General features: G+C 35.6%; 1 protein-coding gene across 1 annotated transcript in view; it reads left to right on the forward strand.

The window, feature by feature from the left end:
• The window catches only part of LOC105481139 (carbamoyl-phosphate synthase 1), a 119616-nt gene that overhangs the window by 70369 nt on the left and 23382 nt on the right, over nt 1-25865 (forward strand). The window contains exons 22-28 of the mRNA XM_011740476.2: nt 11757-11898; nt 13206-13271; nt 13728-13791; nt 16201-16382; nt 19863-20057; nt 20470-20537; nt 22368-22443. Of these exons, the coding sequence (XP_011738778.2) occupies nt 11757-11898; nt 13206-13271; nt 13728-13791; nt 16201-16382; nt 19863-20057; nt 20470-20537; nt 22368-22443 (793 nt within the window). The remainder of the gene's footprint in view (nt 1-11756; nt 11899-13205; nt 13272-13727; nt 13792-16200; nt 16383-19862; nt 20058-20469; nt 20538-22367; nt 22444-25865) is intronic.

The raw sequence follows: 25865 nt of genomic DNA on the forward strand, positions 1-25865 counted from the left end.
ATAGTTTTTAGAAGGTTTGTGTCTCTATCCCATATTTTATGAAAGAAATGATGACTCAGAATGTTCAAGTAAATTCTCCAAAGTTTTACAGGTAGTACATGTTGGAGCCAGATTTTAAGATCAGAAATTTCTCAATCCAAGGACAATATTCTTTCCTTCAATATATCCCACTGTCATAGGAGCCAAAGGAAGAGAGAATTTAAAATAAATGAAATAGGAAGACAGTTTCAAGAGGATTGCATGGTTTAGAGAGAGAAGAGAGAAACAGAATTAAGTCCTCGTTTGATGTTGGGTAGGTAGGAGTGGAAGCTAGACTATCAGGACCAAATATATAGTGAGAAAGAAGTAGGTAAAGGTATGAATTCTACTCAGGAACTGACAATTTGTGTTTGCTCTTTATCTTATTTATGCTATTTTTCATAACAGTGAAAATCTGACTATGAGGAAATTAAGATAATATAAGAAGAAAAATTAAATTGGATATTAGCTACCTGTTTGTTCATTGGGTGAAACAGTGGGTGCCACACAGTCTTACTTCATTGTTCTGTAAATATTGCATATATACTAATATCATCCCCCAATTAAGTTGTAATTTTCATTGGGGAAAGTACCCAATACCATAATATCTTAATATACTTTTATTATAGGTCTTTCTTAGCAAGAAATTTTGTTAATTTGTATGAGTGCAGAATAGAGTTCACTGTGGCATAAGGTATAAGTCATAATTTCTGAAATAGATACAAATGGTTTCCAAATCATTATTTACCATATATTTTCTTGGGAATTGATATATGGTGTTTTGTATAAACATCAAAAATATTTGTATGATAATATAACAAACATTCTTGGTAGAAAGTGAAAATCATCATTTCTTCGTGATGGGAAAGGAGGGAGAATTGTAGTGGAGCAAAATGCAGATGATTCCTGGTTGTTCAAAGGGATTGAATTCACAAAATTCACAAAATTATTAATTAGAAAATACATAGCCCAATATATAAACTGACTGTGTTGGGAAATATTGTAGACAAACATCTCTAGGTTTTAATTTTTTAAAGTAGTTATGTATCTACTAATTAGCTAGGACGGCTCTGAATAAACTGTTTTTTAATAAAAGTAGATTTATCTAATTGTTTTATATTGTCAAAAATTACATACATGTAGGCATTATAAGTATATTGTGAAATCTCTAATTCTTGGTGAGAACTAACCAGTGTTTGTGTACTCTTGATCTTCAAAAATTATCCACGTTTTCAAATTTTTGCATTTTCTGAGAAGTTTTTGTGAGAAATATTCACAGACATTTTCAACTATATGAAAGGATATTATTTTATTAACCAGTGAAGAAGGTTAAGACAAAAATAAATACTTATTTAAAATACAGATATCTACTGTATTTCTCTGGTGATGTTAAAGTACATTTCTATTATAATAAAGGTGAAAAATATCACTATCCTGTTTTTCTGGATGGTGAAACTGAATCACACGAGGTGTGTGTCATACTTTATGTCTCACCAGTCAGAGGAAAGCAAGGAATCTAGCCCAGGGCTCCCACTTTCAGTTTTCGTCACTAACCCTTTTCAAACGCTTCTTTTTCGAGATATGACTTTTAAATCAGACAGCTGGAGATCAGTTCCTCCTTAGCTGTCAAGTTGTGAGCTGCCTGCATTGTTGACCCCACTTAGAGGGGAAACATTGTGAGGAATTTGCCCTTTTCCAAAACTCTTGGGGGAAAACACAGGAAGTCTGGCAGGGAGAAAGCCCCAGCAAGTCACCTTTGAAAAATGTAAACAGGATTTTCAAGGGTACAAAAACCCAGGATGAGAATTTTCTTTTTAAGTTTTACTTTATTTGTAATAAAAGATTGCATATATTTATACACAATATATGTCTATAGATAGATTTTCTTTAAAATACAAGTACCTTGTCTTCCATGTTTAGGCAGGTATGAGTAAAACAACTCTTGAGCGTAGAATGGAAATTAAATTTACACAAAATAGGCTGCCAGAGCTATAATTACAGAAGCTGGATAATTAGTTGCTGACCCCAGAATTTCTTCACCTGGTAATTTATACTTGAGATGCCTTTATGGGGCATAAAACCTTCGAGTCTGACCTTCGGATAGTCACGCATTTTGTACCCAAAGAGTATAAGGCAGCGACCACGCCTCCTGACAGTGGAGTAAATGCCTGAGAGTGCTCTCTCTCCAGAAGATCAATTTTGATTTGCAGGGAGTCAAAAGTATGGTGGCCCCTCACCACCTCAAGGTATGAGTACAGAAATACTCCACAGGAGAGGAAAGAAAACAAAGAGAGCTGAGGTGCTGAGCCAAATGTAGGTGACTTGCTAGTTTTGCTCTGCTAAACTTCTCCTGCTTCTTCTCTTCTTCCTCTTCCTCTTTCTCCTCCCTGTTGGTCTGTTTCTTTCCCTTCTTCCTTTTCCTCCAGCAATTGCACCTATTAAGCACTTATTACCTTCTTGCTGTTGTGCTGAATACGTACCACATTTATTATTTTATCTGACTGATGAGTCTTTTTCTCAGGATGGTGGAGTATGACTGCAGGTTTTGGGCAAAGGTATTTGCCTTTCTGAGGTTGAAGTAGGCATTTTGACACTATTTGCCTATATAACTATACTGATGATAATGTAATGGCCATCACAGCAATATCCACCTGGCAGTATCAAATTGCAGCTACTTCTTCTACCCCTCCCCTTCTACCCACTCTTCAGCTGATAAATTGATGAGTATACAGTTGTAGTGTCAAGTGGATAATTTTTGCTCTCATGGATATTAATGTGCATTTTATATGTTTTCTTATAAAAAAAACCCAGATAATAAAGATATCTGCTTTCCATGTAGGTAGTAAGCCTCATATCAACATAGATTGAATATGACATGTCACTGGGAATTTAATTCTAGAATTTTCCCACATCCTCCTAAAAAAAACTTCTCCTTTTCCTCCTTTCTAAAAATGGCTTACATTTTTTCCTTCAAGAACTAGAAAAATGTAGTCAAAAATTATTCTTATATATCTTACATTTTTCTAGGAAAAAAATATGCAGTAGTTATTAGTAGATAGGCTTCTGTTAAGTTTTTGGGAGGCCAAAACAGGCGGATCACGAGGTCAGTAGTTTGAGACCAGCCTGGCCAACATAGTGAAACCCTGTCTCTACTAAAAATACAAAAATTAGCTGGGCATGGTGGCAGGTGCCTGTAGTCCCAGCCACTTGGGAGGCTGAGGCAGGAGAATCGACTGAACTGGGGAGGTGGAGGTTGCAGTGAGCTGAGATCACACCACTGCCCTCCAACCTGGGCAACAGAACGAGATTCTATCTCAAAAAAAAAAAAAAGTTATTTATTTTAACAAGGCTCTACGTAATTCTTTCTAGAAGTCAAAGAAAGCTATATTCAAAGTTATATTTATGTATTTGTTGCTTGGTACAACCTACGTGATGTTTGGAAAATTGCTCTGTGGAAACATGATGATTTAAACAAAGATGATAGAGATGTTTTAAAATATAGGACTTTCGAATAAATGTATTTGCAATAACAAATTATAAAACATCAAAGAGTGCCCATTCAATCCCTATTTTCTATGAGGCCTCATAAAGTGTTTCTTTTTATCTGTTAGATTTAAATTCTGTACACATAAAAATCTTATATTCAGGGGAAAATCAAGAGTTTTGCTTACTGAATACATCTTTATTTTGGGGAAGGCATACATTGAATAGATTTAAAATTATAAATAAATGTATTCATCAGAAATAACAGAAACAATATTTCATAGTATGGACTTAACCCTTTAGTCTAATTGGCTCAAGCAAAAGCTATTTGATTGGTATCAGCATGCTTTTTTTGAATATAAGAGAATACTTTCTTACCTATGAATTGACATAACTTACTGCTTTGGTTAGGTGGTTTCCATTTGTTTTTCATCTTGGTAAAGATGAAAGGTAAAATTCAAATTTGGTAAAATCAAGGGCAGAGAGAGAGTCACTGCATCTTAAATTAAGAACCATGGCCCGGGGGCGGTGGTTCACGCCTGTAATCCCAGCACTTTGGGAGGCCGAGGCGGGTGGATCATGAGGTCAGGAGATTGAGACTATCCTGGCTAACATGGTGAAACCCCATCTCTACTAAATATACAAAAAAAAAAAAAAAAAATTAGCCAGGCGTGGTGGCGGGCGCCTGTAGTCCCAGCTACTCAGGAAGTTGAGGCAGGAGAATGGCGTGAACCCAGGAGGCAGAGCTTGCAGTGAGCAGAGATCGCGCCACTGCACTCTAGCCTGGGCAACAGAGCGAGACTCTGTCTCAAACAAAACAAAACAAAACAAACAAACAAACAAAAAAAAAACATGAAAAAACAAAATGTGGTTTATTAAGGCTCAAAAATTGCAATTAACTGACATTAAGCTTTTTTTCATCATTATTCCTTGTATTCATAGAACCTAATTATGACATTATATTCAATACTAAATGAGTGGCTTTACCAGAATAAAAGTAATATCATGATATTTCTGGATTATTAGGGTTATTAAAGATTAGCAAAAAAGAAGATGAAATTCAGAAAATTAAAACTTGCCTATTTAAAGATGTCTACTTTATCAGTTTCTCATAAGGTTTCCTTCTTAATGTTGATTTTGCTGTTATTATTACTAGCCTTTAAGGTGAAATATAGTTTTATGTATGCCATTTTTTGAAAACGATTACTTGTAACATTTTAGCCTTATTGTGATAGAATCTGGGTCCACTTAGCACTATTAGATAATTTTCTCGATGCCATATTTTCATGTGAACATTGGATCTAGGTATTATTTGCTCTGTACAAGAAATTTAAAGATTCAGGTCTTCTTAAATTCCTTCAAAGACCTCATTCCTGTATAGAAACAGCCGTGGTACTCAAAAATTAAGACAAAATAGTAGTGTCTACCCAATTGCCTGTGTTTTTATACTTTGCCCTTCTAAATGCCACTCCTATTTTTGAAAATTGTCTTTTGCATTTCTCTTAAGGAAATACGTAGTAACTTGTCTCCCTGAATGAAGAGAGGTGGCAAATAATTTCTCCACTGATAGCATTATTGTGATTGTGGCATGGTCTTGAACCTATGAAATGCCAAAAATAATAAGTGAAGAAGTAAAAAACTCAAGAGAGAGGCTAGTGAGGGTTCATGAGGCAGAGAACATATATCTTACTCAATTCTCTTATTAAAGCAGATGCCATTACTGAACATCAGGCTTAGTTTTTTTCTGCCATTTTGGAGTGTTTGTTTTTTTTTCCTTTTTAAAGAGGATAATAATAAAATTGCAAACCCATCCCATAATTGTAGGCCAGGTGGAGTGCTCATTTTCACATTAGAGCTTGTGCAATCTGGAGGGGAAATTTGGTTTAGTATTACTTGTGAGTTGGTGGATCCGATAAAAGCCAGTCAAGTGGAAGAGAGGACTGTGTGAAGTGCGCCTGCTCCCCTGATAATTAGAATGCTGCAGGCGTTCCTCCAGTCAGCTAATAGATTTCCCCAGCTCCTCTGTGCCAGGTGAAAATTTCCTCATTAAGGGGAATTTATTCCATTTCCTTTTATCATTTATGATTGAAGACTAAGTGTGAGTGGAGGAAGTTTCAGAGATGACAGGGAGGAATTTTAAACAACAACGACAACAATATCTACATTGGAAGTCTTAGAGAGCGAAGAGAAAGACTTGTATTGTTTGTAAACCAGAGAACACACCAGAGACTTCTTGCTGTAGAAGCCGAACCATGCTGTCTCACCATTTGAAGATTATGGCAGAGTGTGTAAAAGTCTGACGGTTTGGTTTTAAGGCATTTTTTTTTCCCCTTCTAAAATTTCAAACTGTCATTTTGTGCTGCTAAGTAGAAAGAAACTGAAGATTATGAAAAGGCCAGCATCACAGCCATTTGGTGTGTTGTTTTACTGTATACATTCTATTATGCAATGATGAAAGTCTAACCTTTTCTAAAGTTTGCCCTTGAACTCTCAAAGCAAAGCAAAATGGCAAGGGAAAGAAAAGTTGTGTATATAATAGCATATTTTAGAGGACATTGTTCTGAAATACAGATTTAATGTGTACATGTTCAAAAGAGTAAAAATAAACATAAAATACTAGCACATACAAACACATATCAAATAACAGAAGGATAATTTAGTATGCATATTTTAAAATTGTGTGCTTTTGTGCAATATGCTTTCTTCAGCTGATCACATTTCTAGCTGGGCATAAAGCTGTCTTGATTTACAACATAATATAAACGGAGTATTCCCTATTGAGGTTTCAAAAAGCAGTGTTGAATTAGAAATTCAGTATTTATATTTCCTTTAGTAATTATTCTGTTTTGAGTTTGTTTCAAATTAAGGTTTGTTTCAAATTAAGGTTTTTATTTTTTTTTTAAACAAATTTTATTTGTTTTTATTTTCAAATTAAGGTTTTTATTTTTTCCTTCAGAAAAATAAAAATGTTATAGCCTTGTTTCAAAAATAAGCATTTACCTAGCTTAATTTAAAAAACAAAAACAAAAACCCACCGTGATGGAAATTCTTTTTGGCAAACAAAATGGAGGGAGCACAATGTGGGCAGATAAAGATGAGGAGCATCTATCTGAGTCTCCACATTATTAAATGAGCTTTGTGTTTGCTTAAGATTATTCATCTTGTATCTGACTCTGAGGAGATTTTACCTGATCTAAATCACTGCCCCACAACTAATGAATTGTGTCTTTGAACTGTCTTTTTTTTTCTTTTATTATAATGGGACACAAAATAAAATTTTGTATCAGAACAAGCTGGGACTAAAGTGAATTTTCTTCTGTGTGTAATGACATATCAGCCAGCCTGGTGTTACACAGAAGAGAGAAAACAGAGGAGAGGAAAGGTGAGGACAATACAGAGAATTGACCGGCTTCCTGTCTTGGCGTTAGGAGTACCTTGTGGAATTAGGCAGCACAGACTGTGGGAAGGGATCTAACTTGTCTGTGCCTCTCTAATGGCTGTGGTGGGTCAGGATCAACAGTGATTTCTCAGTGAGGAGGATTGCTAAGTGCTTTGCAGTATTTCATGATCATGTCTAAAGAGCAGAAATAACCAGAGAGACCATGAATACTATAGAAATTATATCACTTTGAACATCCAATGATCACACATACCCAATATCTGTATTCAAGTTAAGGTAGATGAACATGAATGTACTAATATACCATTTCAATTTAATAATTCGAATTTTCAAGACATTTTAAAATATCGTATTATATTATTGATGTAGTTATTTGAAAATTGGGCAGACGTTAAAGCAGTTTTTGGCTCACCAAGAAAATGTCCTAAGAATCAACTAGTGAGATTAAAATATGCAATGTGCAGGTCTAGCTTGGTACATCTGTTTCAAAATTCTCACCTGGTATGATTTAAGGGGATGGCTATGTAGAAGGTTTTCACTCCCATTCTGAAGTATCATTCACAATCATTATTTTGTGTTACTGTTACTCTTCTCAGACTTTTCCTTTAAATTATGAAAACTCTCTGCTGTGGGAAATGCTACGGACTGGGGAGCAGTAACAATTGAGTTAGTCTGATTTACAGATGACTTTTTTTCCATCACCAGAGCTGAGTACAAAATTAACTCACTTCACTTTTTAATGCACAAGGCCAATTCTTATCAATCAAACTTTTCTTTCTTCTTTCTCATTGTCCCTTCTTTCTTATTATTTTTATTTCTTTGCTGGTAAGTGTGTCCCCAGTTTTATTTAGTAGGTAGAGGAGGAAGACTTTGTATATTTTCTAGAGATGTCTACATATAATCTGTTAGACTCTTGTGGCGAAAAAGAACAAGATAAATTATGTGTATTCCAGAAATGAAAATACTACATTCCTGCATGAAAATACTGCATTGCTGAATGTAGATGAAACAAATGCAAATTTATTGCATCCCTAATAGAAATGTGAAGAATCTAAATTTTTCTTATTTAATACCATTACTTGTAATTTTCATTTTAAACAACATAGCGACCTTTGAAGAACTGACTGGTATTCCATGTAAGAAGGAATGCAAACAAATAATTAAAGACACCCTAAAAATTATCACAACAAACAAATAGAAAAACCTGACTGAAAAAGCTAAAGATAACTACATGACTTCTGGTTATCTTAGCACTTGAAGAACCTGCACTTGTGGTGCTGCTGTGTTCGCCCATGGTCACAATTATAGATGTGATGGTTCTTTTCAAGGCATGTGTCTTACGTGTATCTGGATGACTGTTCTTCAGAGTTAGGATTTTAGTCATTTAAGTAAAAGTGGTTATTGTTCTAACTTAGAAAAATAGCTTATATGTCAAGCACTTCCACTGAAACGCTGAGTGCATACTTGCACATAAACAAATGAGTAATTGGTTTGGGAGCATATTCTTGGCAAGGGAAGTAGAAACATACGTTTCTAAAACAAATAGCAACAATAACAAAAAAAAGGAAATCTTTCCTCTACTTTTAAAATTAATTTCTCTCTCTCTTTTTTTTTCCCCGAAACTAAAAGTAACCACAAACTTTGGTGTTTCTAAGGCTCTCTGAAGCTCAAAAGTCCCCTCTGGGGTAAAGCCTTTCCAGACTTCCCCTTTGGAAGCTGGGGGCCCCTGCCGTAAGCCACAGCATCAACTTGTGCACACTTCTCTCATGGCACCTCTCATGATGTAGACATATCAATGGCTATTCGTGCTTCCTAACATCCTCTGACCTCCCAAATGTAAGAATACAATATTTCATCTTCCATCATTAATATAGGCAGCACAGGTCTGATACAGAGCACATATTCACTAAATGTTAAAGCACTAATGAAAGAATGATAATGAATGTGGCTCTGCCCTCACCATCCACTTTCCTGTACACTCTTTCCAACTACAAATCCTCAGTATGTTTCCCTTACGTGCCATGTCCACTGTTGCTCTCAAACAATAGCCAATACTATTGCCATTGTCTATTGTACATCTGTCAACTCTTTTATCTATATATAGTTGAACTTTCTTTTTTCTTTTTTTTTTGAGGTGGAGTCTCACTCCATTGTCTGGGTTGCAGTGCAGTGGCGTGATCTCAGCTCACTGCAACCCCCACCTCCTGGGTTCAAGTGATTCTTTTGCCTCAGCCTCTCAAGTAGCTGGGATTAACAGACACCTGCCACTATGCCCAGCTAATTTTTTGTATTTTTAGTAGGGATGGGGTTTCACCATGTTGGCCAGGCTGGTCTCAAACTCCTGACCTTGTGATTTGCCCGCCTCGGCCTCCCAAAGTGCTGGGATTACAGGTGTGAGCCACTGCCCCCGGCCAAATTGAACTTTCTTTATAGATCTGTTCTCATCCCTCCACTGCCATAGTATTTCTCAAGTACAGTCTTTCACACTATTATCTTTCTCTGGGCTCACGTAGCACCACATAGCTTATCCCTCCATAAAGTGTTTTGAATCACTATCATTTCATTGTCTCAAATATTGCTTCCGTATCTTCTGGGGCAGTACTGTTCAGTAGAAATTTCTGTGATGATGAAATATTCTATAATCTGCACTTTCTGACACTGGAGCCACTGACCATGTGTGGCTATTGAGCACTTGAAACCTGGCTTTCGTGACTGTAGATCTAAATTTTTAGTTGTAAAAGATTTAATTAACTTTTCAATTTAAATAACCACATGTGGCTAGGGGCTACTATGTTGGATGGCACAGTTCCAAAGCACAGGGCTTGGCACACATACTAAGTCAGCAATAATACTTAATATTGGATCGCATTCAAGAATTTAACAGGAAAATGCATTGCTCTGAGAGAATGCTTAACAAATACTTGGGAAAACTAAATTCAAAATAAGAATAAAAAGAGAAGAAATTAAATTCAATGGGAGATTTAACACACTGATTAGAGACAGAAGGGAATTTAGGTTCAATAGGAAAAGCAAATTGACTAGGAAGAACTGTAGCTGCAAAAATTTAAACTAATACTGACATTGGAAAGTCAGAGAAATAGCCATTATATACGCCAGCTTGATTTTTCTTCTCCAAACTCACAATATGAATTAATTAAAGCAGATTAATGATTAGAATGAATAAAATGCAATAGATTTAATCCAATTACATTTTATTAACAGCATTTCATGAAAATGTTTTCTTAATGCAAGTTAGTTCTTCTGGCAATACACTATTTTAATTTCATTGTATTGACTATCAAACTATTATAATTGAATTGTATTGTATTAACTATTACATGAAATAGCTGGCCCACAGGTATCTGGTTAAAGATGCTTTTACAGTAGTATTTTATTTTTCTTTCCCTTAGTTCTTTACAAATTATTTTTGCGTGCATTTTGAAATCTAGTTATGAGCTAATTTTAATCATTTCTTTGTCTTTTCTATAAAATAAAAACCTAGGGAATTGAAGTTTTTATATTTATCCTTCATTTATTTATATTCATAAATTATATTTATAATTAATTTATAAAATATATGCATTTTATTTGTGTTTATATTACTTATATTTATCCTTCATTTATTTATTTTCATCAATGATTATTGAATGCTCTCTGTGGGCCAGATAATGTGGTCGATTTGGGGAGTAATCTGGTAAATAAGCCAAATGTCTTCTTTACCTTTATGGAACTTAAATCTAGCAGGAAAAAGCCTGATTGATGAATAAAAGTTAAGAGACATTAAAAGTATCAGGTGAAAATGGACATGCTAAACTGTATGGTTCTATGTCCATCGCTTCAAGCAAAAGAGGCAGTCAAAAGCACAAGAAGTTCAGCATGGATGAGAGCAAACCAAAAGGCTTCACAAATAAAGCTTGGCTTTAGTTGGACTTTGAAGGGCTGCTGAGGGTTGGGGAGAAGTTGAGAAGGTAAAAGGAATGTCAAAGGTGTTACAGATGAGAGAAACAATACAAATAAAGTCTACACTATGGACAGGAGCAGGGGGAAAATAAGACAAATCTAGTTTGAGCAGAAAACAATTATAAAATGACAAAACTGTCTTCTCAACGTAGACCGATGGGTGATATTAGTAAGCAGAGGTGATTTATGGAGAGGATATCCAACCTGATGCAATGTTGGGACGCCTAGGTGAAGATGATTCTCGAAGCTCATATGCATAAAGACCTGGAGCACAGGTCAGATGTTGGAGAATAGGCCATGGATTTGGGAATCACCAACCAACCATGCAACTTGCACCCATGACAGTGGCCGAATTTAGAGAGGGAGAGAGGGAAGACAAAAGCAGGTAACAAAGGGTAGAGCCCTGGCGGGGGAAACCCAAACTAGTAAATGGTAGTTGTGAGTAATAAAGTAGAGTGAGGAGTCACTTAGTGGAAGCCAGAATATCTTTTTAAGAAATAAATAATCAAAAGGGTCTTGTGATGACAGGTTGAGGAAAATGAAAACTGAGAAAGGGCTCCTGGATTTAGAGAGTGAAGTCTCCGATTATTACTAATGAGCACATTTATTAGAACAGTAAATGCACTTGCCATTTTTTATAAAAGCAGCAGGGAAGAGGTCACATAGAGTGTGAAAGCAGGCGATCAGAGATTGTCAGCTTTGCAAATAGAAGACTTCATAGAGGCTGGAAGATTGAGTGGGTTCGTCATTATTTGTGTATTTTTAAAAGACAACAGGACTTAAATATGTTTGAAGGTGGAAAATAAGAAGCCTTGGTGTTTTTGAAATTGAACTTGTCACTGCTTTTTATTGTGTTTGGTCTAAACTTGAATCTCTCTTTTCTATTAAATCCTAGTGAGTCCATTACTGAAGAAACCCTGAAAAGAGCAAAGGAGATTGGATTCTCAGATAAGCAGATTTCCAAGTGCCTTGGGCTAACTGAGGCCCAGACAAGGGAGCTGAGGCTAAAGAAAAACATCCACCCTTGGGTTAAACAGGTAAAAGAGTTTCCCTTTCCCTCCAACCCCCACCAACAGGATTTCTGTGGTAAAATGTAGGCACCCATTCAAAAGGCCATTGTCAATAAAAAGAGGAGTGGGATTAAGAAGTGACACTACTCATCTGGTTGATGCTCATAATGTCACCAATTTTATTGAGCACATGATTAATTTTTACTTAAAAGGGAAAGAAGGAAAGGGCACTAGGTTGTAAAGATAAGAGTGAGTACCTGATTTTCTTGGCCTAACTGAACAAAACAAAACAAAAATTTAAACTGTCTCTCCTCTGCTTTTTGACCTGTGTTCAAATATGTAAGTAGTTAAGAAATCCTTAGTGTAATAGAAGGACTTGAAATTTCCTAGCATGGTGGCTGACCCTCTGGAAAATAATAGTTATCTCCTTTGGCACTAACTTTTTACAGGGTAATACTTTATATTAAGTGCCCCATCATTATGGTTCATTTAGTATTCATTGTGATAGGGCTGGGCATAATGAGCTCATCTAGTATTCATGACAATCACGCATGAACATTCATAGGTGTGCTGTTGTGATTTTTTTTTCCTTTGGCCTTTAATGGAAGGGATGTCTTGGTTTAAAGTACCACCAGCTGGTTTTTGTCCTTTAAAATCATTGACTTTTCTCTGCATGCTCAAGAGGCACATGCATACCCTTAGGTCTCAAGCTTGATGCTAAATATTTTCCACTCAGCAATTATTATCTTTCTTCCTTCTCACCTGCTTTATACCAGCTTGCCCTGTCGGCCCCAAATTCTTGCTCACTAAGCTGAGTTACTGGCCCTTGAGAGTGGAATTGATTTCCAAATATGTTCAATGAGATCTTGTTCTCCCCCCTGTTCATCCCCTATGGCTTTATGGTATTTGTGTCATCCGAACACTTAGTGCCACAGGCAACTTAAATCCTGTGCATTAATTTGCAAACCAAAGAGATCCTTACATAAAGGTTATTTTACTCAGATTTAAGATTTCATATACAGCTGCTTTTAGAGAGCTGGTGGGGTAAGTCTTCCTAGTAACCTGTTGACTATAGGACCACTTTGCAATGTTCATGAGAGATACTACTACTACTAGTGATCCAACGCCGTGTTTCTCAAGTGATAACTAGACCATGTCACTATTATCTCTCTCTTATTTTCAGAATTAGAAAGCAATTCCATGGGTCATACATTTTCCTGTCTGCATACTTTACAGTAATAGGAATTAAAGGAATATATACATATATAAAGCAAAAAACATTTAGTCTTGAACAAATTATAATAACATTCTTGTTTATTTGTTTTCTCTTACAGATTGATACACTGGCTGCAGAATACCCGTCAGTAACAAACTATCTCTATGTTACCTACAATGGTCAGGTAGGAATGGGCAAACTGGCATATCCAGAAAGCACTAGATTTGGTAGACAGTTCACACTAGGGAATATATATTTTTTACCTCTTTGGATATCTAGGTAATAAAAAATGGCATCATGTGTGAGATATGATTATATGTTCCTGTACTCAGTCTTTTAAGAACTGCCTTAAGATAATGAAATCAAACAAGTGAAAAATTAAGGACAATGACTATGTGATCATACAATTATGCTATGTTCTCATGACTATTTAATTTAAAAATATTGTGCCATATCTATTTTTTATAAATAAGTAGGACTTGTATAACTTTATATTTATGGGTTTCCAGAGACTAATAAAGAATACACGTTAATAAGAGGAAGAATGAGAAATACATACTTAATGATAGGACAAATAGTTTAATTAAATGGAATAATAACACATAATGATTTCCGCATCTTCCTTTTCTTATTTCCTCAGGAGCATGATATCAATTTTGATGACCATGGAATGATGGTGCTAGGCTGTGGTCCATATCACATTGGTAAAATAATAAATTATATGTATATAGGACTTTACACAATTTATATAGTTTTATTCATGCATGTTAATTTCATTATTCCAAGAACTGTGTCAAATAAATGCTATAATATATGTTTTGCACATTAGGAAACTGGGGTTCAGAAAAATAAAACCCAAATATATACAGCTATTTAGTAGTAGAGTGGGATTCAAATGCAGGTCTCAACTACAAATTCTATCTCCTCTCATTTCACCGTGTAACTTAATTTTCACCCTTTTTAACTGAATTGAGCCTCTCGCTGGAGTTGGGATTGGATTAGACATTGATCTTTTATCTTCTAGCATAGTTTTTCATAAGGATCTACATTTACTCAAGGACTTTATACATTAGCCAGAAATTATATCACAGATACCATCTCTGACCTCATCCTATGTAACATATATGACTTTTGTTTACATCAAATGCAAAAATCTTGTTTCTTTGGTGCACGGGTAGAGCATTATATAGGCAAATTAAAACGTAATCACCAGAAATTATGACATTTCTCTCCAGCCAATTAAATAACCACTAAAGATGATTACAAATGCAAGTATGTATTTTAATGGACAGTGATATTAGTCAACATATGGATTTAATATTTAATCTCCACAAAGCATTATAATATGGAAATGATAGAATCTATTATTTAAATATATGTAGTCTTACTCTGTTACTTTAAGCATAGTTTACTTTAGTTTTTACAATGAACTAAGAGGTTCAGGATATGTTAGTTTACCAATCTTTGGACAAATCTTGAAGTAGGACAAAAATGTTTATCTTTACCACCCTAGTCATTGTCTTAGTCCATTTGTGCTGCTGTAACAAAATACCTGAGACTGGGTAATTTATCAATAAATTCTCACAGTTCTAGGGGCTGGGAAGTCCAAAATCGAGTGCCAGGAAGTTCAGTTGTCTGGTAAGACATAGGTTTCTGCTTCTAAGATGGCACCTTAAAACTTGTGCTTCCCACAAGGAATGCTGTCTTTACATGGCAGAAGGTACAGGAGCACAAAGGGAACAAGTTCCCTCCATCAAACCTTCACCCTCAGTTTTTTCTGAGACAGGTCTTACTGTGTCACCTGGGCTGGAATGCAGTGGTATGATCATGGTTCACTGTAGCCTTGATGTCCTAGGCTCAAGCACTCCTCCCACCTCAGCCTCCTTAGAAGCTGGGCCTGTAGGCGTGTGCCATCATGCTTGGCTAATTTATTTTTATTTTTATTTTTTGTAGAGATGGAATTTTTCTGTGTTGACCAGGCTAGTCTCACACTTCTGGACTCATGAGATCCTCCTGCCTCAGCCTCCCAAAGTGCTGGTATTACAGGCAGGAGCCACTATGTCCAGCAAGCTTTCTATAATGGAATTAATCTATTCATGAGGGATCTGCACTTATGAACTAAAACCCTCCTACAAGGCCCCACCTCCCAGCACTGTTGCACTGGTGACTAAGTGTTCCAACACATGGATTTCAGGGGACATGTTTAGACCATGGCAGTTATCTTATGGCTAAATAGCCTGACCATTTCACCAGCATCTACCTGTCTACTCTCTGGAGTACTTTTTCTTCCTTTTCAAATTTTACCTATTTATGCAGTAATTCTTCATTACATCAGGATCCAAAGACTAATCAAGCTAATAATCAAGTGTGTGCTTACTTAGCATTAATATGCCAGTATATTTGAATAACGTATTTTCACAAGAATTTTTAGAAGACAATATCTTAATGCAAAGAATTAGTACAAGTCTGTGGACTTTCAATTCTATGGCATCCCAGTAGACGTGATATTTCGAGGTGTTTAGGCCATTATTACACTTCAGATTTCTTTATAGAAGGTCACTCACTCTGCATGGGTGGCCTTGCCAAGTTTAAAAGGATATGCTTGGAAAGGATAGGACTTTTCTATCAATCAGGATATGTCAGAGCTGCAAGGCACCTCAGGGATCATTAGGTTCAGCCCTCAGACAGTAGATTAAATGGAAAGGCTGAAAAAAGGGCTCAAGTATCCTGATCACTGGATTAACTATTTTTGTGTATTGAGGTCAATGTATTCACTTTGAATTTCTTTTCAGTAGGTGAGGGTTATTTTTATCATTAAAATTACCTGCCATTAACATTGAAGTTCTAAATATTTCAAATATTGAGATTTTCTATTGCAGAATTTAGCATATATGACAAGCCAATATTTCCTTGCTGTTTAATTTGTACCTGTTTCTCCTACTACTAATATAGCATGCATCATGGATTTGAAATTTATATTTTGGAGTTTAAACATTGAATTGAAAGTCATTAGCTTCCTTAGCCTGGACTGACGGGTGATACATTTCTGCTTCTTTTTGTATTGTAACTTTGTGCTTCTCTTACCCCTTTTGCCAATCTCATTGTCTCTGCAGGCAGCAGTGTGGAATTTGATTGGTGTGCTGTCTCTAGTATCCGCACACTGCGTCAACTTGGCAAGAAGACGGTGGTGGTGAATTGCAATCCTGAGACTGTGAGCACAGACTTTGATGAGTGTGACAAACTGTACTTTGAAGAGTTGTCCTTGGAGAGAATCCTAGACATCTACCATCAGGAGGTAAGAAAAGAAAAACAGAAAAAAAAAAGAAAAAAAGAAGATAGCTATATGCAGTATACACTTTATATATATGCATTCAGGTATGTAGATATATATTATAATTCCCCTTAGAAGAAAGAACTGCCAGTGGCATCCATTGTCTTATTTTGTAGTAAAACTCTAAAAAAAAAAAAAATCACTCCATTCTTATATTTTTGAGCCCCTGGCACAGAGTGATTATTTTTCACATAAAGTTTACTTTTTCTTTCTAAGGGTTTCAGCTAGATTGAAAACTCTACTTGATAACATGTGCCAGATACATATTAACTAATGCAAGATGATCCCTCATAAATATCTTGCAGAGTGATTTAATTGGTCGTCTACACATACAATAAACAGCCTCTTTCTAGTTTGTGTGATGTGGTTTAATGATGAACAGTTCACTGAAAATAGTCAATTGTTCAAAAAAGACCAGTTAATTCCTTGTTCCATCAGATGAAGCCATTAGTCTTCAGTTTAAGATCAATGAGTTCATTGTGAATAATTTTGCTTCTTTTATAGCTTTCATTTACAGTTGCTCCTCCATTCCCATCCCAATATTACTGAGTATCTTCACTGTGAATTCATGGGATTGCAGATTACTATAAGACTGTAGCACAAATTAAATTATCTTATAATTAAAACAAAAACTACTGGAAAATTTTAGAGTGATGTCCAGTAGTTAGGCCTTTGATATTATTACAGTTACTATTATTACTTTTTAACAGAAAATCATCTCTGTGTTGAAAATATAGTCAATTAGAGGGAAAAAAGTACTAAATTGGAGCCAAAATACTTAAATTTTAGTTTTGACTGACAACCTCATTGATTTCTTTAAGTTACATAAATTCTCTGTGTTTTATCTTTATTTTAAATGAATCATATGAGTATAAACACATGCCACTTGCAAATACTGTGAAGTTAACGTAGAGTTTATGGCTGAAGTCAGATTGTAAAGTATGAAGTATAGTGCTAGAATAATGTTATTATTTTACTATTACAAAACAAAGTAGACAAGTTTAGGAAGGATGTATAATTGTAGTTGTCTACTTGGGCCTGGCCTACTAATCCTTTCATAAAATTGATCCATTAAATAGAATATATAACTTTTTTTAGACCTATCTCTGACATGGTTGTTTTTAAATCACTCCTTAATATTCATTTCAGAGACAGGTGGGCATCAAAATAAGTGTACCCTACAAATATTTCTTGAATATTTTATAAATCCAGGTTCAGTATGATAGACACCTAGGAAAACAGGTTCAAGACATTAACAATAAAACTAGTATCTGTGATATAAATGTGAAAAATCAAATACTAATTTAAAAATATTAAAAAACATTACAGATGATAGCAGCAGGCATTTTTGCATATAATTAATTATGTCCTCATGAAATGGTTTAAAGAAAGATGAAAAACCTTTGTGACTGCTTTTGGATACAATTATACATGGCTCTTAATGAGATTTGTTTACTAAAACTGAAGTCAGTGTTACAGAAAGAATTAAGTTGGGCCTTCTTTGAAACTAATTTGTATTTAAAATATAGTATTACTATATATTAGGAGGTAATTTAAAATATGCTAGAGGACATAATATGATGTACATATGTAAATGTAGACAATGGTACTTCTGTCACAAAACAAGTTAAATGAATGGATTAATGACAGACATTAATTAGTGATAGGCAAAACCCATTAGAGAATGCATGACTCAAGACAGAATTGAGGTTCATTTATAGCATTTGGCTTAATTGTAATTAAATGTAATCCTAAAATACTGCCTAAACTATAAAACATCTTTTACTAAAATGTAAATTAGTAAAATACAAAGCATCATCCTTCTCATTGGCAGGTGTACAGATAGAATTTTATAAATTGGAGATAATTCATAAAATTCCAAAAACCAGGGCCATTTGTAATGAGGCAAATACTATTTCTGTTAGAAAGATAAATTTTCTCACATTACATTCTTTCTGTAATACATCTAATTTGTGCATAAAAATAAGGACTAACCAAAGTGATTAGTGGCCGGGATAAGTTAAGATATTCTCAAATAAATTTGAAGCATTTCCTTTTAATGTTTTTCTATTGAAAATATGTTTCTGGTATGATTGCAACTTGGATATTGTTTCAGAAATATTCTTGTGCTGTGGTAGGTTAGTGCTATCAGGTTTAAAAAAACAGAAAACTAACATGGGTAAAAAGGATGCAAACAGATCTAGGTATGATTAATGGAATTTTGGGAGCTTAATGGAATTTTGGGCCTAAATATTTTAGAAATCTACTAAACAATATTCAAAAGTTATAAGATTTTATTTCAGTAGGTTTCTTGAAACTATTCAGGCATAATGGCTAGGATAAGGATGATGATTTACCTGTGTGGGTTACCAGGTTCTCATCCCTATGTTCCTACAGGTCCCGTGATATTTGGTGTTGGATCAATTTAAGATTGGATTATTCCATAAAACTATGTTATATTAACATCTTACAAATATGTTCTCATACTGAATTCCTTTTGCTGTGTGGGCAAGACCTGCACAACACCATCACACAGCTAATAGGAGCTTTGGGCTTATGTAAGAAAATCTTACACAAATCAACATCTGAAATAAGGCTAAAGATTCTGGCACTGTTTGTAAAGCAAGTAGTAAGGCAGTAGGAACTAAAATCAGTTACTAGGTACTGTCGACAGGTACCAAGGCTGCAGCAAAGGAGAGGGGAAGGTGGAAGGTCATCAAAGCGGAAGGTCATCAAAGTGGGACCTGAGATACTAGACTGGACCTAAGGGGTAGCTGAAGGTTAGATAAGCTGGAAGAGAAGAGAAAGGAAACAACAGCCAGGGAAGTTTCAGTGGTGCAAAGAATTTGCTAGTGAGAAAGTAGGTAGTTGGGGCTAATGAGTAGTCTTTTTGAGGCTAAGAGGGGTGATAATAGATAAGATTGGAAAGTCTTAAGTGCCCTGGGGGTCAAAAGTTTATACTTGATTCTCTAGGCAACGGAAACCTTTGGAGAACTCTGAGTGTAGGAACAATTTGATGAAGCAGTCTTGCTTAATCTTAATGTGAAGTGCTAGGGTGCAGGTGTGCAGGAGAAGGGAGTGTTAAAGGGAGAAATCTGTATTCAGTTAGGAAATTCCAGCAGTAGTCCGGGAATTAATTGATTATAGAATAGAGTACGTGGCAAACATTTATTGGCTTGATTTTCCTTTCCATTTGCCACACATGTGAACGTCACAAATGATATTCATGTGTACTTGTATGGAAATCTTGCACAGATTGTAGCATCTAAGTGCCTGGGAAGTCAAAACTTTGTGGCATCATTTAACAGTATTCATTGGTAGGAGAGATGTAAATATCACAATCAGGTTAAGAATTATCAGTAAGGAAATAGATGCAATATTAGCATAGTTGTCCATTCATAATGAAGTTACTCCAATGGCTGATATTGTGCGTGTCTTTTTCAGGCATGTGGTGGCTGCATCATATCAGTCGGAGGCCAGATTCCAAACAACCTGGCAGTTCCTCTGTACAAGAATGGTGTCAAGATCATGGGCACAAGCCCCCTGCAGATTGACAGGGCTGAGGATCGCTCCATCTTCTCAGCCGTCTTGGATGAGCTGAAGGTGGCTCAGGCACCTTGGAAAGCTGTTAATACTTTGGTAAGGAGAGAAACAAGTATCTGTTTTTAACGTTCTATTTTGAAGAGCTGTAACCTGAATGTTGACTATTGGATATGTTAACTACAGGGCAGATAGAATGCATACACTTAGTGAATTTTCTTTAAAGTTGTTGTATATCCATGATTGCAGTTAAATGCTGATTATGAATTGATAGCAGTATTCTCATTAAGATTCAGACAATGAAAATAATTTCAAACCAGTTTTGAACAAGATTTGATATTTAGAATCAAAAGCTAGGAATTTTATGTATTTCAGTGTCCAATTTACATTTTAATGGTGTCTTTTAGAGAATAAAGAAGCTGGGTTACCACTTGAGCTAATGATACATTCTGTAATTTTATTGCATATTTTAAACTATTCATACATTTTTGTCGTTGCTTCTATTAATTAGAATGAAGCCCTGGAATTTGCAAAGTCTGTGGACTACCCCTGCTTGTTGAGGCCTTCCTATGTTTTGAGGTAACACTGTATATTGTTTTTCAAAACAATGATTCAAAAATTGGGAGATACAGAAATGCATGCTGTATACTAATAACACTAAGGTTCTATATGTAGTAATTTATAAATCCATTGACAATTTCCAAACCATCACAGCCAGTTGAAGGACCAATGTGTGGTCTTCTAGTTTAATGCTTTCCCTTCAGGGAGTGGCCATAGGAAGAGACTACAGTTCTTCATCTAGAAGTGTAGTGGAAGGCATCTCCTTACCAGAGAGGGTAGCTTTGTATTAGAGAACAGGACAATTAAAAAAAGACACACACAAATTGAGGTATCTCTCACCAGCATGTTTTCTGATACCCAGTAATGACAGCTTATCTTTGACTATTGTCAGCACCTTCTGATAGTGCCTTTGTTTTAAAATTTTAAGTTTTTGAGATAAGAATGTTTAATAGATAAATTATAATGGTGAGGAACAGGGACAGTCAGGATCTTTTATATTAAACTTTAAAAGAAAGTTTTATCATGAAAGGAGAAGTTGTGAATTATCACTTACTTTCTTCAGATGTTACCACATGTAAGGAATGACTTCACTAAACAGGGGATAATAAAAGAAACACAATTTGCTCTGCACAATTTGAAAGTGTAAATGGAATTTGATATGAGTTCCTTTAAAATGATGAAAATGAAAAATTTCAAATGAGGTGGAAATCTTGTTATTTAAATATCATTATGTGTAAACCATAGTCTAATAATACTACCTCTTTGAGGAGTTAATGTAAATTAATTTAAACATGCACACATTTAAGGAAGGATTAAAAAAACAGCTTTGCTATCACACTTCGTTTCCCTTTTTGCAATCTATATTTTTGTTCCAGTTTCATATACTCTGAATGATAAGCATTATTGCTCTAGCCTTCCTCTCTTAAACAAATGAAGCAATTGAAAGCCCTTTAGGCAGAAATTTGTAATAGGATGATAAACTGGTGAGGTGATGGATATATAAATGACTTGATTGACTTTCGATAATGTCAAAACATAGATCAAAACATCACATAATACCTCATAAATATATGCAATTACTATTTGCCAATTAAAAATATATTTTAACTTTAAAAGAGAAATTTGTAGTAGTGTAAAAGAGGTAAATGCTTCTGTTTAAAAGCAAAGTAATATTTTTCTTTTTCTTTTTCTTTTTTTTTGCTTTCTGTTACTCCTCCTCTCCTCCCCTCCCAACCCATTTTGAAAATGTTGAAATTCAGAGTAAATTGATTTCAGATAGCATTTTTTCTCAAGTATTTAAAAAGAAAAGATATAGTTGAAAAGATTTTATTCAGATACTGTACATTATGTTAGCAAATATTACTTTAAAAATTGATTCATCTGCAATCTGGTTGAGGGAGTAGCATAACCTGCTTTGACAACAGAGCAGTGGGCTAAGATCAGCAGTTGATACTGAACTCTGAAGAAACAGGTTGGAGAAATCAGGTTCTGGGCTGAATCCTGCTAAGGCTTAAGAATTACCTGGAACCAGCAGAGTGTTAATATAGTAAATCAGAAAGGGCAAACCTTGGAGAAGTATAATTACTGGAGCTACCAGGATTCCCTTTGGGAATTAATACAGGTTTACCGACCCCCAACACTTTACCTTCTTCTATCCTCAACTTTGTCAGTTTTATACTTTGGTTGATTGTCCTGGTGATTAAATGGAGAAAAGTCTCAATTTAGCAAGAGGCACCTTGTTATTCTGCCCAGACTAGACCTAAAAGTTGTCTGGAACTGTTCTGAGAACCAGTTAAGTCTAACATTAGCATAAACCTGACCTGCTTTTTTTTCCCCCTCCTTTTCCAGTGGGTCTGCTATGAATGTGGTATTCTCTGAGGATGAGATGAAAAAATTCCTAGAAGAGGCCACTAGAGTTTCCCAGGTAGTGTCCAATTTCTTTGTAGTGACTTTTGTCTCTTAAATACAACCTTACTTTGTATGTTTTCTTTTCACACAATGTGTTAGAATGAGTTTTCTTTTTTTCCTCTTCTACCCTCTAGTCTCCTATATATAAGAATGAGAAAACTTGAAGGTATTAAATTATAACTAGATTTTTAAGGTTGGTGGAAAAAGAGGAATACCTGTGCATATTTTATCAAAACAGATTTTAGACTCCAGGAGTCTAAAAGGACAATGATTTTTGTTCTTCTCATGAATTAGATGCTGGTCAGGGTATTTCTGGAATTCCTAGTCTCAAGGGCTGCTCAACCCTGCTCACCATTAACAAGTGAAAGCTTTCCTGATTTTTAATTTTCACATCTGGGAACTTTGCCTTAGTCAAACATGCAACTTTCATAGTCCCTCACTCAACTATTTTTTATTTTTTCATGTTGGCACATTCAATTTGTGAGTTAATACAAACATCTCTTATTTTGTGGCAACTCAACTGCCTTCCTCCACTTCCCCTCAGCCTTTACTTTCTCCTTCAGTATTACCTCAGCATGATCCATTTAAGATTTACCCAGTGGGGTTATTGATCTTGTATTGTAGAGGATAAAAGTAATGTTTTCCTTTTAAAAGCTTTCAAAAGCTTGTTGGGGCTTTTTTTTTTTTTTAAGGGGGGGAACAATTCATAGAGAAGAGTTTGATGTTAGGCAAGTGGAATTTGGAGGGAGGAAGAGTGAAATCAGGAGCACTTCAAAGAGGAATAAAGTGCATGGACTGTTTCTGCACACATGACGCTGGATCCCTCTTCTGTGTATGATAGCTGCTCCCAAGGATGTTTGGGTGGTAAGAGAGTAGATAAGAATAAAGAGTGAGAAAAGGCAAAGAGTGTAAAAAAAGAAAACCAGGTAGATTTTGAATTCATGTTTGTGTGCAAATCAGATAGCTGAGAAAGGAATCTTTCCAATGGGCCAGTTTTCATTAATGGAGTGAGACATCAATTGTCTTCTCCTCTATTTTATTCCTGGCCAGGGGTCCTGCCATGTGGCCCTTTTCAGGGACTGACTACTGTACTCAGCTGGTCTCACATGAGTGATGAGGCAGGTGTCCCATCTTGTCTGCCTCGAACACTCCTCATAGGATCTCAGTACAATATTTTTAAAGTATTTTTCCATTAGCATATGGATAGAATCCACAGGGGACCAAAGTTTAATAATAGAGATGTTGTGATTGAATACTTTATAGTTCAATGTTCCCTGTCAAACTACAGCAGCATCTGGGATACTAAATTCAATGACTCTAGAGTAAAACCAGCCCCAATCAATCACTAATCTATGTATGCATTCATTTATTTATAACACCTGTTATATGGTGGCATTGATCTCAGTATCAGGAATTATACTTATGTAAAGAAAGATATGATCTCTACTGTCACATAGGACTTCTTTTTGCTAGGCTCAATAGACGTCAAATAATTACAATTAAATATGATGAGCAATGAACATTGCAATAGAAAAAATACAGGATGTTGAGGGAGAGTGTGAAAGTCTTGGGCTCTAGTCCCTGAGGAAGGGACTTTTAATTGATACCTAATGGTTGATTCAGAATTAACTGGGCAAATGGCTTACATTGTGGGAGTAGGAGGAAGAAAGGAACAGCATGTTTGAAGGCCTGAAGGGGAGAAACAGTAGGGAGTTTCTCAAAACTGATAAAGCATTCTTTATATGGCTAGGACATCAAACGTGATGCTGATTATTAATGATGGTGTAGAAGTAGTCAGGGACCAGATAAAGTAGACTTTATTGGTCATTATAATGAGTTTGAATTTTAGTCATATTTTTAATTTTAAAAAGATTAGTGTGCTGTAGTACACAGAGTGAATTATGGGGAAGACCAAATTCATGGAAAGAGGTGAGTGAGTTATTGGTATAGCTCAGGGTAGAGATGACAGTGCTTGGGATAAGAGTAATGACACTAAAGATGGAGAGAAATGATAAGAATGTGCATTGAAAAGAATTAGTGAATGAATGGAGGAGGAGGGTGAAAGAAGATAAAGGATAACTCCTGAGTCTTCTGCCTTGAATAACGGGGTAGACAGTGATGCCATTTATTGAGATAGGGAACACTGAGGAAGGAGAAAAGTCTAGAGGGAGGAATTATATATTTATTTTTTAACCTTTTGAATATGAACTGCCTGTGAGAAATCCAAGTGGAGATGATTTAAAGGCAAGGGTTATTATAATAGGTTTGGAATTGAGTACCAAGATCACGGCTAGAGATAGAGAAGTAAATATAGATTTTGAAATAAATAGCATATCATTTTAATTGAAGATTAGAAAATGAAAGCAATCACTGAGGGAGAGAGTATAGAAGAAAAGGAACAGCTAAGACAGACACCAGAGGAATACTGGCATTTAAGGCAGAGAGGAGAAGAAAGAACCACGAATGAGCTGAAGAAAGAAGCCCAAAAATGTAGTTTACAGATACCAAAGGAAGAAAGTGTTTTTTCAGAAGGCCAGCTTTATATAATGCTGTATTTCATGATAGTGGTCAGAAGGGGTTTGTGTTCAGAGGAAAAAGGGATATTCAGAGAAGGATTCAGGGAGGAGATGGCGTATGACCTAGGCCTTGAAGGGTGAGTTGAGATTTGAAAGATGAAGCTGAGGAGAAAAGATAGAATGCATGTGGGGAAGAGACTCATGGAAGGAAATGAATACAGGGCCTGGTAAGAAGACAGTGGCCCAGGTTGTTTTAGCCTATGGCACAGAGGAGAAGATATCTAAACCCTGGAGATCTTCCCTCAACCTCTTCATTTAGTCTGGAGAAAAGCAAGTGCGGGTTAGGTTGTGGAGGGCATCCCAACCCTAACTTGGAGGAACTGAGTGTGGGAAGTACTTCAGGATGAGAAGGGTCTGAAACAGCCAAGAAAGGAAGGATGTTTTAAGATTAATAAATAAAAATACTTGGTTTTACAGTTCCAAATGTCATACTCTAGAAGTGGCATAAGACAAATCAACTCGAGGTAAAGGATGAGTAAGACCAAAAGGAAACTCTCATTCTGAGTTCTCCCACAATTCTCAAAGAGAGATCTGATTTAGGGAGTTGTAGTGCTCAGAAAAGATAAGGGTAGAAAGAAAGAAATATTCTGAACCAATAATACTATATAATAATAAAGTAGAGAAATATTCATGATTCTGGTAGCAGAGAAAGAAGCCATATTCTGCTTCCTACTTAGTCCCCTCTTTTCTCTAATTGGCCTGGATGCCTATACTTGAGGATTCATGGTCAGTTTGCTGAGCGCTCAAAGTCGGAGAAAGACCCTCTGCCTCACTGTAAGCAGAGAACAACCTTGTTCTTACAGCACAGATTAGGTAATGAGTTTATGTAGTATGTTCAACCTTGAGTGTTTTGCAAGTATTG

The sequence above is a fragment of the Macaca nemestrina genome, chromosome 11 (genome assembly GCF_043159975.1).
Source record: "Macaca nemestrina isolate mMacNem1 chromosome 11, mMacNem.hap1, whole genome shotgun sequence".
In the NCBI taxonomy this organism is placed as follows: Eukaryota; Metazoa; Chordata; class Mammalia; order Primates; family Cercopithecidae; genus Macaca; species Macaca nemestrina.